The sequence below is a fragment of the Labrus mixtus genome, chromosome 10 (genome assembly GCF_963584025.1).
Source record: "Labrus mixtus chromosome 10, fLabMix1.1, whole genome shotgun sequence".
NCBI classification, from domain to species: domain Eukaryota; kingdom Metazoa; phylum Chordata; class Actinopteri; order Labriformes; family Labridae; genus Labrus; species Labrus mixtus.
In genome coordinates, this window is record NC_083621.1 from 29,019,365 (window position 1) to 29,032,178 (window position 12,814).

General features: G+C 40.7%; 1 protein-coding gene and 1 long non-coding RNA gene across 4 annotated transcripts; both read left to right on the forward strand.

Annotated features, from left to right (window-relative positions):
- The first annotated feature begins 2,427 nt into the window (after positions 1–2,427).
- Positions 2,428–5,076, forward strand: LOC132982535 (uncharacterized). 2 transcript variants are annotated; one of them, XR_009674717.1, is made up of 5 exons: positions 2,428–2,488; positions 3,349–3,435; positions 4,311–4,380; positions 4,553–4,607; positions 4,864–5,076. It is a non-coding gene; the product is annotated as an uncharacterized LOC132982535 (long non-coding RNA). The 2 variants fall into 2 exon arrangements; XR_009674716.1 differs by having other exon boundaries at positions 2,434–2,488; positions 4,553–5,076.
- A 2,055-nt stretch (positions 5,077–7,131) lies between these two features.
- hvcn1 (hydrogen voltage-gated channel 1) lies at positions 7,132–12,812 on the forward strand. 2 transcript variants are annotated; one of them, XM_061049068.1, is made up of 6 exons: positions 7,132–7,223; positions 8,950–9,162; positions 10,599–10,703; positions 10,797–11,028; positions 12,268–12,380; positions 12,519–12,812. In XM_061049068.1, exons 2-6 carry the CDS (start codon positions 8,989–8,991, stop codon positions 12,579–12,581), a joined length of 687 nt encoding a protein of 228 aa, XP_060905051.1. In that variant the 5' UTR covers positions 7,132–7,223; positions 8,950–8,988; the 3' UTR covers positions 12,582–12,812. The 2 variants fall into 2 exon arrangements, with proteins under 2 accessions (XP_060905051.1, XP_060905052.1); XM_061049069.1 differs by lacking the exon at positions 7,132–7,223 and adding an exon at positions 7,332–7,431.
- Positions 12,813–12,814: the final 2 nt, after the last annotated feature.

Sequence of the window (12,814 nt, forward strand, 5' to 3'; positions counted from 1 at the left end):
TGCATTTCTCCGTAAATGTGGAATAATTTACTACACACTCTCAAGATGGACACTCTTGTTTCTCTTGGACAAACTAAGACAATAACTACAATCCACTTCACCACAGTGTGCAACTCATAGTCTGTAACTACTGTTGTATACAGTCTGTGGTTCTTTCTTTGTTTTCTTTGTGCTCTTTTTTGTCTCTTGACGTCATTGTAAATGAGGGAAACCTCAATGATGTTCAAGGCTTAAATAAAAGTTTGAAAAGACATTTCCTCTAATTAATGTAAAACTTATTCTAAATGAAATGTAAAGTTATTTTCTGTCTCCTCTCCTGTTTCCTCTTGAATCAATCCATTTTGGGTTTACATTCAAGGTTTTACTTTTCACAAACTTTGAGTTTACTATACAGTAAATAAAAAAATACACAAGTCAGAACATTTCAAATGAATCTTTGGTCGTTGATGATGGTGCATCTGCTTCCCTTGCTATGATGTGAAAATATACAGTATACAGATGCATCTTACACAGTGGGGAATAAAGTAGTGATTGCATTTATTAATTCAGAGCTAAACATCATGTCAAATAGAAGGGTCAGAGATGACCTGTCCGTCTATACAGGAGAACTATCAGCCATTCTGCTTGCTCTTAGCTTGATATGGGAAACTAGCCAAGGGAAGCTACAATTGAGTCTGACTCCGGTAGTGCGCTAATAAGTATCCAAAATATTCAATCAGATACAAGGCAAGATGACGTTATCCTTGAAATACTACAAGCAATATTCAGCATCAAAAAAACAGGGACAGAGGACCACTTCATGGATTCATATTGGAGTGGAGGGGAAACAAATGGGCAGATACAATTGCTAAAGTGGCAGAAATATGTTTGTACAATATAGCAAAACTATAAGTATAATCAAGTAAGAAATGAATGGAGCCATCAAACATTTTTTGGCCTTTAACAAGAAGGGAAGACACTACTACAGCATGAAAAGGAAAGTAGGTGAAATGAGGGAAACCAACAGAAGCAAAAACGCAGAGAGCATCAAATCAATAATGAGATTTGGGCCTACGGGTCTGAACAGAACACCTCAAGTCATTGTATGCAACATGGAGATGTGATCATTGTGGTGTTCTGGAAACAGTGAGGTATACAGAGTTTATATACCCACTTCATTTTCAGTCTCCATAGGATCCACCCTCTTCTAAATAATAAATATTTACTTAAATTGCAAAAACTGATGCATTATGTGACTTGTTACAACAAAAAAGAAATCAGAGTTAGTACCTTATCGAATTGCTGTGTATCGCATTACCCCCAACCCTGAAATCATTTCCATCACTATGTAGATGTCTCCGTCTTTAGTCTGTTGTCCAGTTACATTCTGCTCATTTTCTGCATCTTAACTTTATAACCATCCCTACTCCCTTATTTCAAGCAGTGGAGGTTGAGTGTTAATGTGTAAATATAAAAGGTCGTTTTTTTAGGGTAACTTATTATGCAAGAGGAGTCTGGCCCCTTAAAAAATACATTTGGGGAATAATTTAGAGAACACACACTTCTTCAGGCACCACATCACAAGATGTATGTGAGTATACAGGAGAGACAGATTCTGAAACAGTCACGTCAAAGATGTCAAATAACACTAGTGTTAGGTGGGGGTTGTTTCTATAGTAGATGGACAATGATGAAACTGTGAAACAGACTGTGGATCATCTTAGATTTATTCAGCCATGGTCAGAAAACACAGAAACACAACACACATGGCTGACAAAGTGCAGACCATCACTGACCCATGCTGACCAAGATCTCACAATCATTGATAATCATCATCAAGTGGCCATCATGGACAAAGTAGCAGAATGGCAAAGTCTTCATCTTCACAGTGTTGCTTATATTCTGCTAGAAGGTACAGCCCATCAATTCCTGGCTGCTTCGGTTCATCTCTAAAAGGCTAGAAAGAAGACATCACCTTGACTCTTAAACATCAGACATATACATTTCTTCAGTCTCAGAGTCACATTTCCTTCTCTGCTCTCAACAGACACTTCAATCCAAATATAACTCTGCTGCTATGAGGTCTCTAACACATATGTATTACAGCTTCACAAACCTAAAAGAAGAATTACTCTGAGATCGTTGACACAATTTAAAGATATATCCACAAAATTATCAAAATGAATGAATTCATGAAAATACGTACTAACAACTAGATACAAGAGGCTCTCTGCAGAAGAACTCACGGGTAAAGGGACTAAGAGTCACATAGATCTTTCGACAGTACGGTACTTGTTAGGAGAATTTAGTGCATCAACACCCTCCAGTCCAGAGGGGGGCGGTAATACACCGGAAAGTTGTTTGCTAACCGCCATGAAAATGCTCCTCTCCCCACAATGCACAGCGGCATAATGCTTGTTATAAATAGCTGCGTGACTTCCGTTCTGCCTCTCTGTCTGTCTGAAACATGCTGCTACACAGATCTACTCTCTGCTCCTCTCTGAACGTGGTGAGTCTTTCTGCTTTAGAACCTTTAGAACCTTAAACATCTGACGTGAAGCGGGTGTTTTTTTTTTAAATAGTTTTTATAGCTATTCAAAGTAAAACTTGTTTCTTTGTAGTCGGTGCTGAAAATATTAGCAAGAAAACCCACGGGCCAGGTGTTGCGTCGAAATGTGCTACCCATCGAGAAATACTTTCACTAAAATATGAAATAAAAGTTAAATTATTGACGTTTAAACTATTTTCCAGTTTCATTAAAGTGCAAATGTGTCTCAATGTGATTATGTACCGGAAATTTAACTTGATGGAATATTCTTCTATCCCATCGAGGCACCAAAACGGGCTCCCCTTCAAAAGGTGACACAGAGTAGTGATTTTAATATGACGTTATTTACTAATGGTAGCATGATTAGATTTGGGACATGAAAAGTTTCATGTTGGTAGCATGGTAGCATTTTGAAACACGTGGCTCATCTGACTGAACTGCAGTCTGTATTTCCGGTCACCCAGTAACCAGATCATCTGCGTACAGCTCCACAGCCATTTAATTTTATGCATAATCTCTGAAAAGTGCTACACCGATTTGATCAGGCCCTTAGAGGAAGGTCATAGTTATGCCATTTCAATTGATGTAAAAAACAAACCTTAATGCTACATAAATAAACTGAAGATGTTTAACTTGTGAATCTGCAGACTCTTTTTACTTGAAACAGTGTTTCACCTGCTTTTTTTTTTGAAGGGTTGAGCTCCCTGTTTGAGTAGCATTGCAGTAGATCCATGTGAGTGTGGTTGACAGGTTGCTTGGGTGGCTCTGATTGGCTGCCTTTATTATTTGAATTAATGTGACTTCAATGTGTTCACTTTCAGAGATGCTGCATCCTCCATTGACCACATGTTGGAGCCAAACATCAGAGATGGGATAGAGCTACAAACCTGATGCCTGTGGGACTGCAGGTAAATATTTGCCCTGAGGCCCTTTAGTTACCCCCTCTCCCTCCCCCAGCTCTAAGTCAGCTGACCAGGCGGTGTCTGTGCCCGGCTCAGTGTTACAGCGCTGGTAGACGAAGTCTCTGTGCCCGGTCGGAGCTGTGCAGGTTCTGTTTTAGAGTCTGCTGCTTCTGATCTGCTGCAGAGCACGGCCCGATGAGAGTGGCCCGTCCTGATCACGCAGCAGGGTGGGCCTAGTACACGGCCACACACTCACACGCAGGGCCTGGTTCTAGACTGCTTTGAATGGGGGAGGGGGCAGTAAGAGATGTTTTCAACTACTACAGTTAGTGTTTATGACTAAACTACAACATGGAGTGTTTTGTGTTTTTAGCTAAAGTAATTCTTGCCTGACTTTGATACTTCATGAGTAGTTCATTTGACTCCCACCCTAGCAAAGAGGAGTCGGGTACAAGACACAATCTGTAGGAGACGTAAATACAGGGAATATCAAACATTTGGAAAAGAGCGCTCGGGATGTCAATGTCCTCTTTCTGAAAAGTTGAATGATTTTCAACTCTTCAGAGATCAGAGCGGCACAGTGTCAACAAGAAAGGCTTGAAGCTTTTTGTCCAGACTGCTGTAACAAACGCTCTCCTCATTGAACACTATTGAGGGGAAAACGTGGCATGTTGTTGATTCAACTGTCACTTTTAGAAAGTCTAATGACCCCATGGTATTATTTTAAAGTGATCTTTTATCACTGAAGTGTTTCCACTAGTTAAGGATAACGATACAGATAAAAATCAGTCTGTGTGGGGTTGATCCTCCAGCTGAGAGAACCTGCCTCTGGTTGTAAATCTACATTGAGACATCTGAACCAAACTGTTTCTTTGTTTCAGGTGGAGCCTCTGACGAGCTGCTCTGTGAGGAGCTTAGTGTCCCGCTGAAGGCCGACTACAGGTGGGAGTGGTATGATATCTTCCTTCTTTTCTAAAAGTCATGTTGTTTGCTGTGATTATAAATCTAACACATCATGCTGACAAACACCGTGGTGAACATTACACACTGAGCAAAGCCTCCATCTGCCAGTGTTCAGAATCAAACCACTGACCTCTGCTGACTGCTGCTCGTTTCTCTGCAGGTGTCGGAGCAGCTGGGGCAGCAAACACCAGGAAGAGCAGCGTGCTGAAAGGGGGGTAGGTCTGACATTTCCACAGTATTTTCTATGTCATGACTTGAAACCCAATCGTGTACTGCCGTGGCAGAGACTCCTCCTCTCTGCTGGGGAATCTAAACATTGGGAGATAAACGTCAGGACTTGGCACAGGTTCACGTTAACCCTGTTTACCAGAACCTGACTGAAGACCTGAAACATTCTGCTTCTGTGCACTCATTAACTCTTCACTTCAGTATAAATGTTCTGCTAATTCTTTTTTACTGTTTCCACTTCAGTCCAACGTGCCCGTCTCGTCTGGATGAGAAGGCCTTCTGCTGGCCATAACCCCCGGACACACCCGGGTGTAGTTTCTTCAGCAGGCGTGTCTGCTCCCCCTGACGGAGGTGCAGGGTCAATGTAAACATCTGTTACATTTTGTTGGAAAGAATCACCTGCTGTGATACCTGCTTGAATTGTAATAAAAGTTGAACTTGAAGAACCTCACATTAGATTTTTGGTCATTATTTGACTCTTTAAGAATGAAAGAATTAGATATTAATTTGACAAAGTTTATCTTTAATGCGTAAGCCTCAGTCTGTTTAATGACCCTGAGGCAGGCCTTTAATTTACAGATGCTGTGTGTCAACAGGTAAAGTAGGGAACTGTTGCTTGAGGCTCCAGGTGAGCAGGGGGCTCCTTGTTGACATGTCTTTGGAAAGTAAACACTAAAGGAAGGGGGGCCTCTTGATCAGCTGCCTTTATTTTTCAAAACTTGTGGAAACACCAGGCTGGTAAGAGGGACGGGGTGTTCGCAATGGGCTTTTATCTGAAGTTTTACTGTAACCTGGTGTTTATGAAATTAATCTAAAAGAGAAGTGTTTAATCATACCTTCTGTATTTTTATTTGTTTTGATTCAACCCTAAACCATTCACTATCTTGATTTAACATTAAACAATGCTTAATACTTAAATATCATGCCCAGTAATGAATTGAATATTTCTTTAACAAGCTGACTGTGGTGGCTATTTGTGCAAATATCTAAAACTAATATCAAACACAATCAAATGACCACTGATGCACCATGGGGGATGTGATGTACGCAGGCAAAAGAAGTCCAATGTCCATGCAAGAGATCTGTGGTTTATTTAAAGAAATCAAAAGAAAAATTGTGTCTCCTGCTGCCTCTAAGGTCCACCCAGGTGCATGCTGGTCCTACAAAAATACTAATACAAAACTAAATTTACTAAACAAATAACTAGCAAAAGAAAATATTACCCAAATAAAGTGTAGAATAATTAAATAAACAACACCACCCAAATATGAGTAAACTAATTATAACCACAATTAAATAGCTCCAACACATAAGACCTTAATGATATTAATGATGATGGTTTTGTTTGATAAGGAAGATTTTAGGATGGTTTTGATGCTGGTTAGAATTACCAAGAAGTTTCCAGTTGCATTTCAGTAATTTGATTAAAAAAAAAAAAAAAAGTGAATTAGCTCAAGACTCTTAACTCTGTCAATTAACAGGCAACAGTTCCCTCTCACTCAATTTAACATGTAGGCTGACTAGTTTTAGATGGAGGGTCTCAGCATGCATCTTGACAGAGAATGAGCAGGTTCTGTTGTTTACATGACTTAAAAACAATAAAGTATTCATGCATTCAACTGCCGACATGATATGTCCATGATCAGAGAATAACATGTTTTTACATCCTGACCACAGTTTAATATAATCCTGTAACACTCTGTTGCTTGTCCTGTGCTTTAATCACCACTAGATGGAGCCACTGCACCGGAAAACAAATTTACTCTCTAGACATTCTGAGAGGGTCAGAAATAAAAAACATGGGATTGGGAATACTGTTTCTACAGAGACTGAAGTCCTAATTTGACCAACATTGTGTCGTTTCAGAAATGTGTTTAAAGGCATCAGAAAGCTTTGCAACGTAACAGGATCCTAATGGGAAAATACCGATGAGGTACTGACCCATCACCGTTACCTCTTAGCAAACTTACTTGCATTTTATTCGGAACTCACTGCTAAACTGATCGAGGCTGAAGTCTCTCACCATGGTCTGTGATATATTATTTAAGTAAAACAAACTAATTCGGCTCTTTTTTAATCGACCAAGAAGCAAAAAAAAGTCGTTTTGTCAGAGAATTTATCCCATACTACCAGCGTCTCAGCAAACTCCGTGCAAAAATGAGTGTATTTTATTCTTACAGCATTGCAAACGTCTACTCATGATCTCAAGTCACTTTCTAAGACGTGTTCTGCCTTTGTTAGGAGTCATTCACTAATCCGGCTCGTTTATAATCAAACAAAAAGCATTTTAAGGAACTTCTATTTCAGAAAAACTACTCGCAGTCAGAGGTGTCCTTTGTGTTGTGTTGCTTGAAACAAAACGTGGTTTTCATTAAACTTACTTATGAGAGGATTGTGGATAAGTACAAAATAATCCTAGTAATATTAGGAAACTTAAGGCTGTGTTTTTCCTGACGGAGTATGACAGGACTGTGGACACTGAGCGGACACGATGGGGGCTGGATTGAAGGAGGAGTTTCTCTCCTTCAAGTCTCTCAGCTCAAAGTTTTTCTCGAAGACTTTCAAAGACCTTCACGGGCAAAGTAAGAGGAGGGAAAAAACAGGTAAGTTATTTATTCTGGTGCATCGCTTTTGTCTTCAAAGTTTCATTTTTAAAGCGCTAAATCTTTGCTGAGATAATGAATCTGTGCTGTCAGTAAAAACGCTTGCACGGCAGAAACATACACAGCAGCGGATGTTATTATCACGAGTTTCAGCCTGCTGTCCTGCAGCTGCGACCTAACAGACAAACTGCTGCTATAATATCATCTGGTAGGAAAAGTTTGAAAATGTGTCAGAAGTCTGTCTTCTTCTATCTTGTTTATGTTGCTCATCAGTTACTGTAGAGTGAAATAGGTTTCAGCTTGATGTTGCTGTCTTGTCATCTTTTTTTAAATTTAAGGACACAAAGGAGGCAGGATTTTAAACCCATTTTACTCCGGTTTTATTTTGTCATCTTAATCCTCATGTCCTGAAGTCATTTAACAACATACCGAGGACGTACTGTTGTGGCAGTTTAATCTGCTTTTTGTGTGGTTGAATTATTAAAATAATATTTGTTATCACGTCATGTGTGACTGGCAGATCACTCAGGAGGACGCCCACCGCTTCCTCCTGACACAACACAGAGATGGTTTGCTTTCTCAATCCCATGTTGCAAACCTCGAAAAAGAGAAGTAAACTCAGATTGTCTAACATGTGGAGAAATCTGCCCATGTAGAAGCTGACATTTGTGACACAGTTCAGGGTGGATTAAGACTGGAGACACACTCATATCATCACAGTTCTTCATGTGAGTTGACATGAGCCTGTTGCAGAAGTTTATTTCTCAGAATGTACGGTTGACAAAATTCATAAATATGAAAACTGTTACAGAAAATATATCCAGAAAACAATGCTTGGGGTTATTTAAGAAATGCTTCAACACTTGTCCAGCAGAGGGCGCTCTGAAACTAGTTCACACTCCTCTCAGCACTGTCTGCAGTTCACATAGAAAGTTGAAGAAGACAATGGACCGCTCTGTTGTGTTAAGGTCCCATACTGTCCTCATGTTCACCTTTCATGTTGTCAGTCTGTGAAACCTTGAGAGCAGCTTTGTAGGATTTAAACCTCCTTAATTATCTAACACTGTCGTCAGTAAAAAAAAAAACTTATTTCAGCCTCTGCCTGAAACTATTAGTTCCAGCTGCTGTCTCTTTAAGGCCCCCTCCCCACAAGCCCACTTTCTTCTGATTGGTCAGCTCCCTGGAAGCCCTCCAGAGGGGCAGAACGCTGCAGTGCTGTCAGGGGAGGGCTGCTCTTCAGTGCCCGGAGAAGAGAGACTATAGCCCGTTTTCACATATGAGATGGCTCGATTAATTGGGAAACAAAACAACTGAAAAATGTGTGTTAAGCCGTTTTCACACACACACACACACACACACACACACACACACACACACACACACACACACACACACACACACACACACACACACACACACACACACACACACACACACACACACACACACACACACACACACACACACACACACACACACACACACACACACACACACACACACTCTGAAAAAGATCTAGATCATTTCGGGAGAACTGCTCATGCGATTCTCCCGACCTGGCTGTTCACATATACTGGAGACTATGACTTCTATTTTTGTTGCCGTGGTAACAGGTTTCGATAATGATTGATTTGATATGTATCATGTCAAAGTTTAAAGTTCTGGTTTTGTGACAAGCCTTTTCTCAATGTAGATCTTTTACATACTGTGGCTCTTCCCTCTGAAGCAGGCGGCGATCCGCTCCCTCGATAGATCCTACACCGCCATGGCTAGGTTCCTGAGGTTGTTCACTACTGTGGGTGACAAGCAGCCGGCCCAGTTCGAGTTTGAAGAGCTGCATGAGACCAGTGAGGAGCTGAGCCCGGCAACCGGCCAGTTCCCGCAGACGCTGACCTTCAGGGGCGCTCTGCAGAGGCTGTACAGCTCCGACCGGTTCCAGGTATGTGGATGCTCTCTGGAATGTTAGTGTTATGTTCTTTCTATAAACAAGAAGGCTGTGTTTAGTTAATATGTTTCATTTTGAGATTTTCTATTTTTGAATGAACCTCTGTTACATCAGAACTGGTTACAGCCTTTTCTTTACAAAGACACAGAATCAGAGCTGTGAATTCGCTGGTGGCTGAAAGAGTATCATGCTTTAAAGTAGCAGCTAACATGGCTCACTGCCATCTATTTGAAAACAACTCAGATCATTATTTTGTAAATGTAAATATCATCACAGACTGTAGGCTGCCTGATTTATGCAAGTGTGAAGTGCCACAAACACACACAAATACTTAAAAATATCTCACCTTTTCTAGCCTCACCAATAACATCTACGTTATAAAACAAGAGAATGGCAGCATTAGCTTCATTCTTAATGAAAAATAAAGAAGATTTATGTTCAAAGTCACAATTTAAAGTGCTTAACCCTCAGTCATCAGTTTAATTTACTACCTTAAGTCACTAAGGACAAAAATGTCCATTTACAAAAAAACTGCTATAAAAATAAAACAGATTGATATTTTTTCTATTTTTTTCTGCATACATCTCTTAAACAACTTCAAAACTACCAAACATTCAATCATTTTTAGGAATTTAACCCTTTAAATGCCAGTTTGATTACTTGATGTCACTGTTGTTATTTATGAAAAAAAAACACAAAAATTTGTTATTTCCCATATAACAAATATTTGGTGGCTGGGGGATTATTATTTTTTTTTTTTTAAATCGGTCTTGGATATGTCAAAGATTATCCAAAATATTGACTTTGAAGCATTGTTAGTGTTTGTGTAGCATCAGATTTAAAATGTAGTTCCCTGTTTGGACAGTGGAGGGTGGAAATTTCCAATTTACAAAAAATGCTGTAAAAATAGAACAGATTTTCTATTTTTTTTTGCATAAATCTCTTTAACAACTCCAGCCCTGCTCAAAGCTATCAAATATTGAATAATTATCAGGAATTTAATTTTGCCATATGCACTAACACAGACAAAATGATAAAGAGGTAAAATTTGACCAAATGGACAAAAATGTCCATAATGATACATGAGGGTTAAAAAATAGCATGCAAACTCCTGCACAGTATAATTTGCAGAAATACATTCATTGTCAATGTTTAGTTCCCGTATATACCAGTAGGTTCAGTAGTGCACTTTCCTGTGCACCTGTCTTATGAAATAGATGTGCAAAGTTTTTATATACAATTTACAGTACCAAAAGTTTCACCTCTGACAGGGCAAACTGCCATTCAGTGGGTTAGGGTTTATGGAGTGGCACCTGGGGGGGCCAATCAGATTTCTCTGGGGGCCCATGCTACCCCTCTGGACACGCCCCTGGCTGTAATGCGATGTGTAAAGAGCAGCACCTTCTACTGACCGTGTGGTTTGCTTCCAGGTGGTGGTGGTTTTTTTGATCATCTTGGACGCCTTCTTCGTCCTGGCAGAGCTGCTGATCGATCTGTCTGTTATCAAGCTGGATCATGGACACATTGTTCCTGAGGTGAGTCCAGATCTGTCCCCTAACTCCACCAGGTATCATGGAGATGTTAATATGATTTACTGATGAGGTGAATGTTTTGCAAATGTTTTGCAGGTGTTCCACTACCTGAGCCTCGCTCTCCTCACGTTCTTCATGGTGGAGCTGGCTGGTAAACTCTACGCTTTCCGCCTGGAGTTCTTTGAGCACAAGTTTGAGGTGTTTGATGGTATAGTGGTGGTGATTTCCTTCGTGTTGGATGTCGCCTTTGTCTTCCATGAGGACGCCTTTGACGGGATGGGACTCCTCATCCTGCTGCGACTCTGGAGGGTGGCCAGAATCATCAACGGTCGGTAACAAGCATTAACAAGAAATATCTGGAGACAAATGTTGGTACTTTGAACCTGGGCCCTGTTTAGGTTAGGGTCCAAATGAGTGAGGGTGTTTTCACATCAAACCCGTTTGTCCAAGTCTGTTTGCCAAGTTAGTGCGGTTTGCTGACAATCAACTCCTTGATTTGGACAAAACAATGGAACACTTTTTTGGACTCTGGTTTAGTCTTTAGGTGTTTTCGAAAACAACTAATGACTGTAGTCAAAGCAAACCACCTAATCGAGCTGTAGCTCACCTTAACTGTGCATTTAAACACACAGAGGACAGATTGAGGTCCAGTCATTCAGGCTGCATACCGAGGTGGTCTCGGACATACTTTTCCACATTTGGCAGTGTTAATTCAAGCTCTTGTACTCTAGGCTGTCTGCAAAAGCCTTAGAATTCATATACACATCCAAGCTGAGCAATATGTAACTCTGACACCTAGTGTTTAAAATGTGTACTGCAGTCTAAATTCAAAACATCATAGAGAGCTGCCCCCCCCCCCCCCCCTCTCTAGAGTCCATGCTCACACAGGTTGCCATGTGGTGGACTCTGAAGCTTCAGTGTTTATCCAGCTCTGCATGGGTCTGTAAACCTTTCTGTGTTCTAACCTCTCTCCATTTTTCAAAAGCATCTCCAATATTGATCCTAGTTTGAGCACGTTTCTGCTCGTGGAGCTTATTAGAAACATGCAGAGGCTTTTTAGGTCGGGTACAATCACTTCTATCTGAACCACTTCTCTTGCCCGCTTCCATCGCTGCAACACCTGTTGGTTTGACCTGATAACTGCTCTCATATCTGACAAACCGAGGGGCGTCCAAAACGGCCGTGTGGGGGGGGGGGGGGGGGGTGTCTTAAAAGCGTCTACCTTCTCTGGTCCAAACAAATCCAGAGCATTCAGGACCAGAATCTAAAGTTAGAAGGAGGACATACTGGCTGCTGTATTGTTGTCAGAGAAGCCAGCACTTCATCATAGCATGTTTCCTTAATGTCTGATCATAGAGTAAGATCACTTTATCATTTCACTCACTACAAATCTCACTGATTGGACCTTTGTCAATGTTTACAGGCTGGTAAGCAGGGGGGTTCCTTTTAAATAAAAAAGTATCCATTTTGATTTGATTAAAGCTGCTTTAACTTTTTAAAATCTTCTATAAGAAGGAAGCAGCATAGTTTTCCCACATGCTGTGCTGACTGTTTGGATGTGTTGCAGGTATCCTGGTGTCCGTGAAGACCCGAGCGCACCAGCAGATCCACAAGCTGAAGGAGAGCTACGACCACTTGGTTCAGAGAGTCACAGAGCTACAGGAGCGCGCCGACAAACTGGTGATGGTTTCCTGTTGCCTCACAGACACAGTTTCTCCCTGCTGCTCACTTTAACTAACCTGTGACATGTGGAACAGCTCATTTAAAGGGTTTTGTAGCTTTGAAATGAGACTGACTCTTGGTTTTGTGTTTCTGCAGGAAAAAGAAAACCAGAATCTTCAAGGTCTGCTGAAGAAACACGGAATCGACTCATCCATGTAACTGTGAAGGAGCTATACATACAAAATACTTTGATTAAGGCCTGATTGAAATACTCATACAACTAGTTTACAGACCTTGATTTTGATGATTTTGATAAAGTTCTTACTGAGTGTCAGATATTCACATGCTGCTGGATCTCGCTGACATGGCCTCAATCTGCCTGTAAATATTTGAATCATTCCTCCGACTCATGAATTGTACATAAAAATAAATTTAAATATTTACATCTTATG

What these genes read in the sequence shown, in the direction of transcription:
- hvcn1 (XM_061049068.1), top strand. Translation starts at nt 8,989, where the DNA reads ATGGCTAGGTTCCTGAGGTTGTTCACTACTGTGGGTGACAAGCAGCCG. An exon ending in ACAGCTCCGACCGGTTCCAG is followed by an intron (nt 9,163 to 10,598) that starts GTATGTGGATGC and finishes GTTTGCTTCCAG; the next exon opens with GTGGTGGTGGTTTTTTTGAT. An exon ending in GGTGGCCAGAATCATCAACG is followed by an intron (nt 11,029 to 12,267) that starts GTCGGTAACAAG and finishes GATGTGTTGCAG; the next exon opens with GTATCCTGGTGTCCGTGAAG.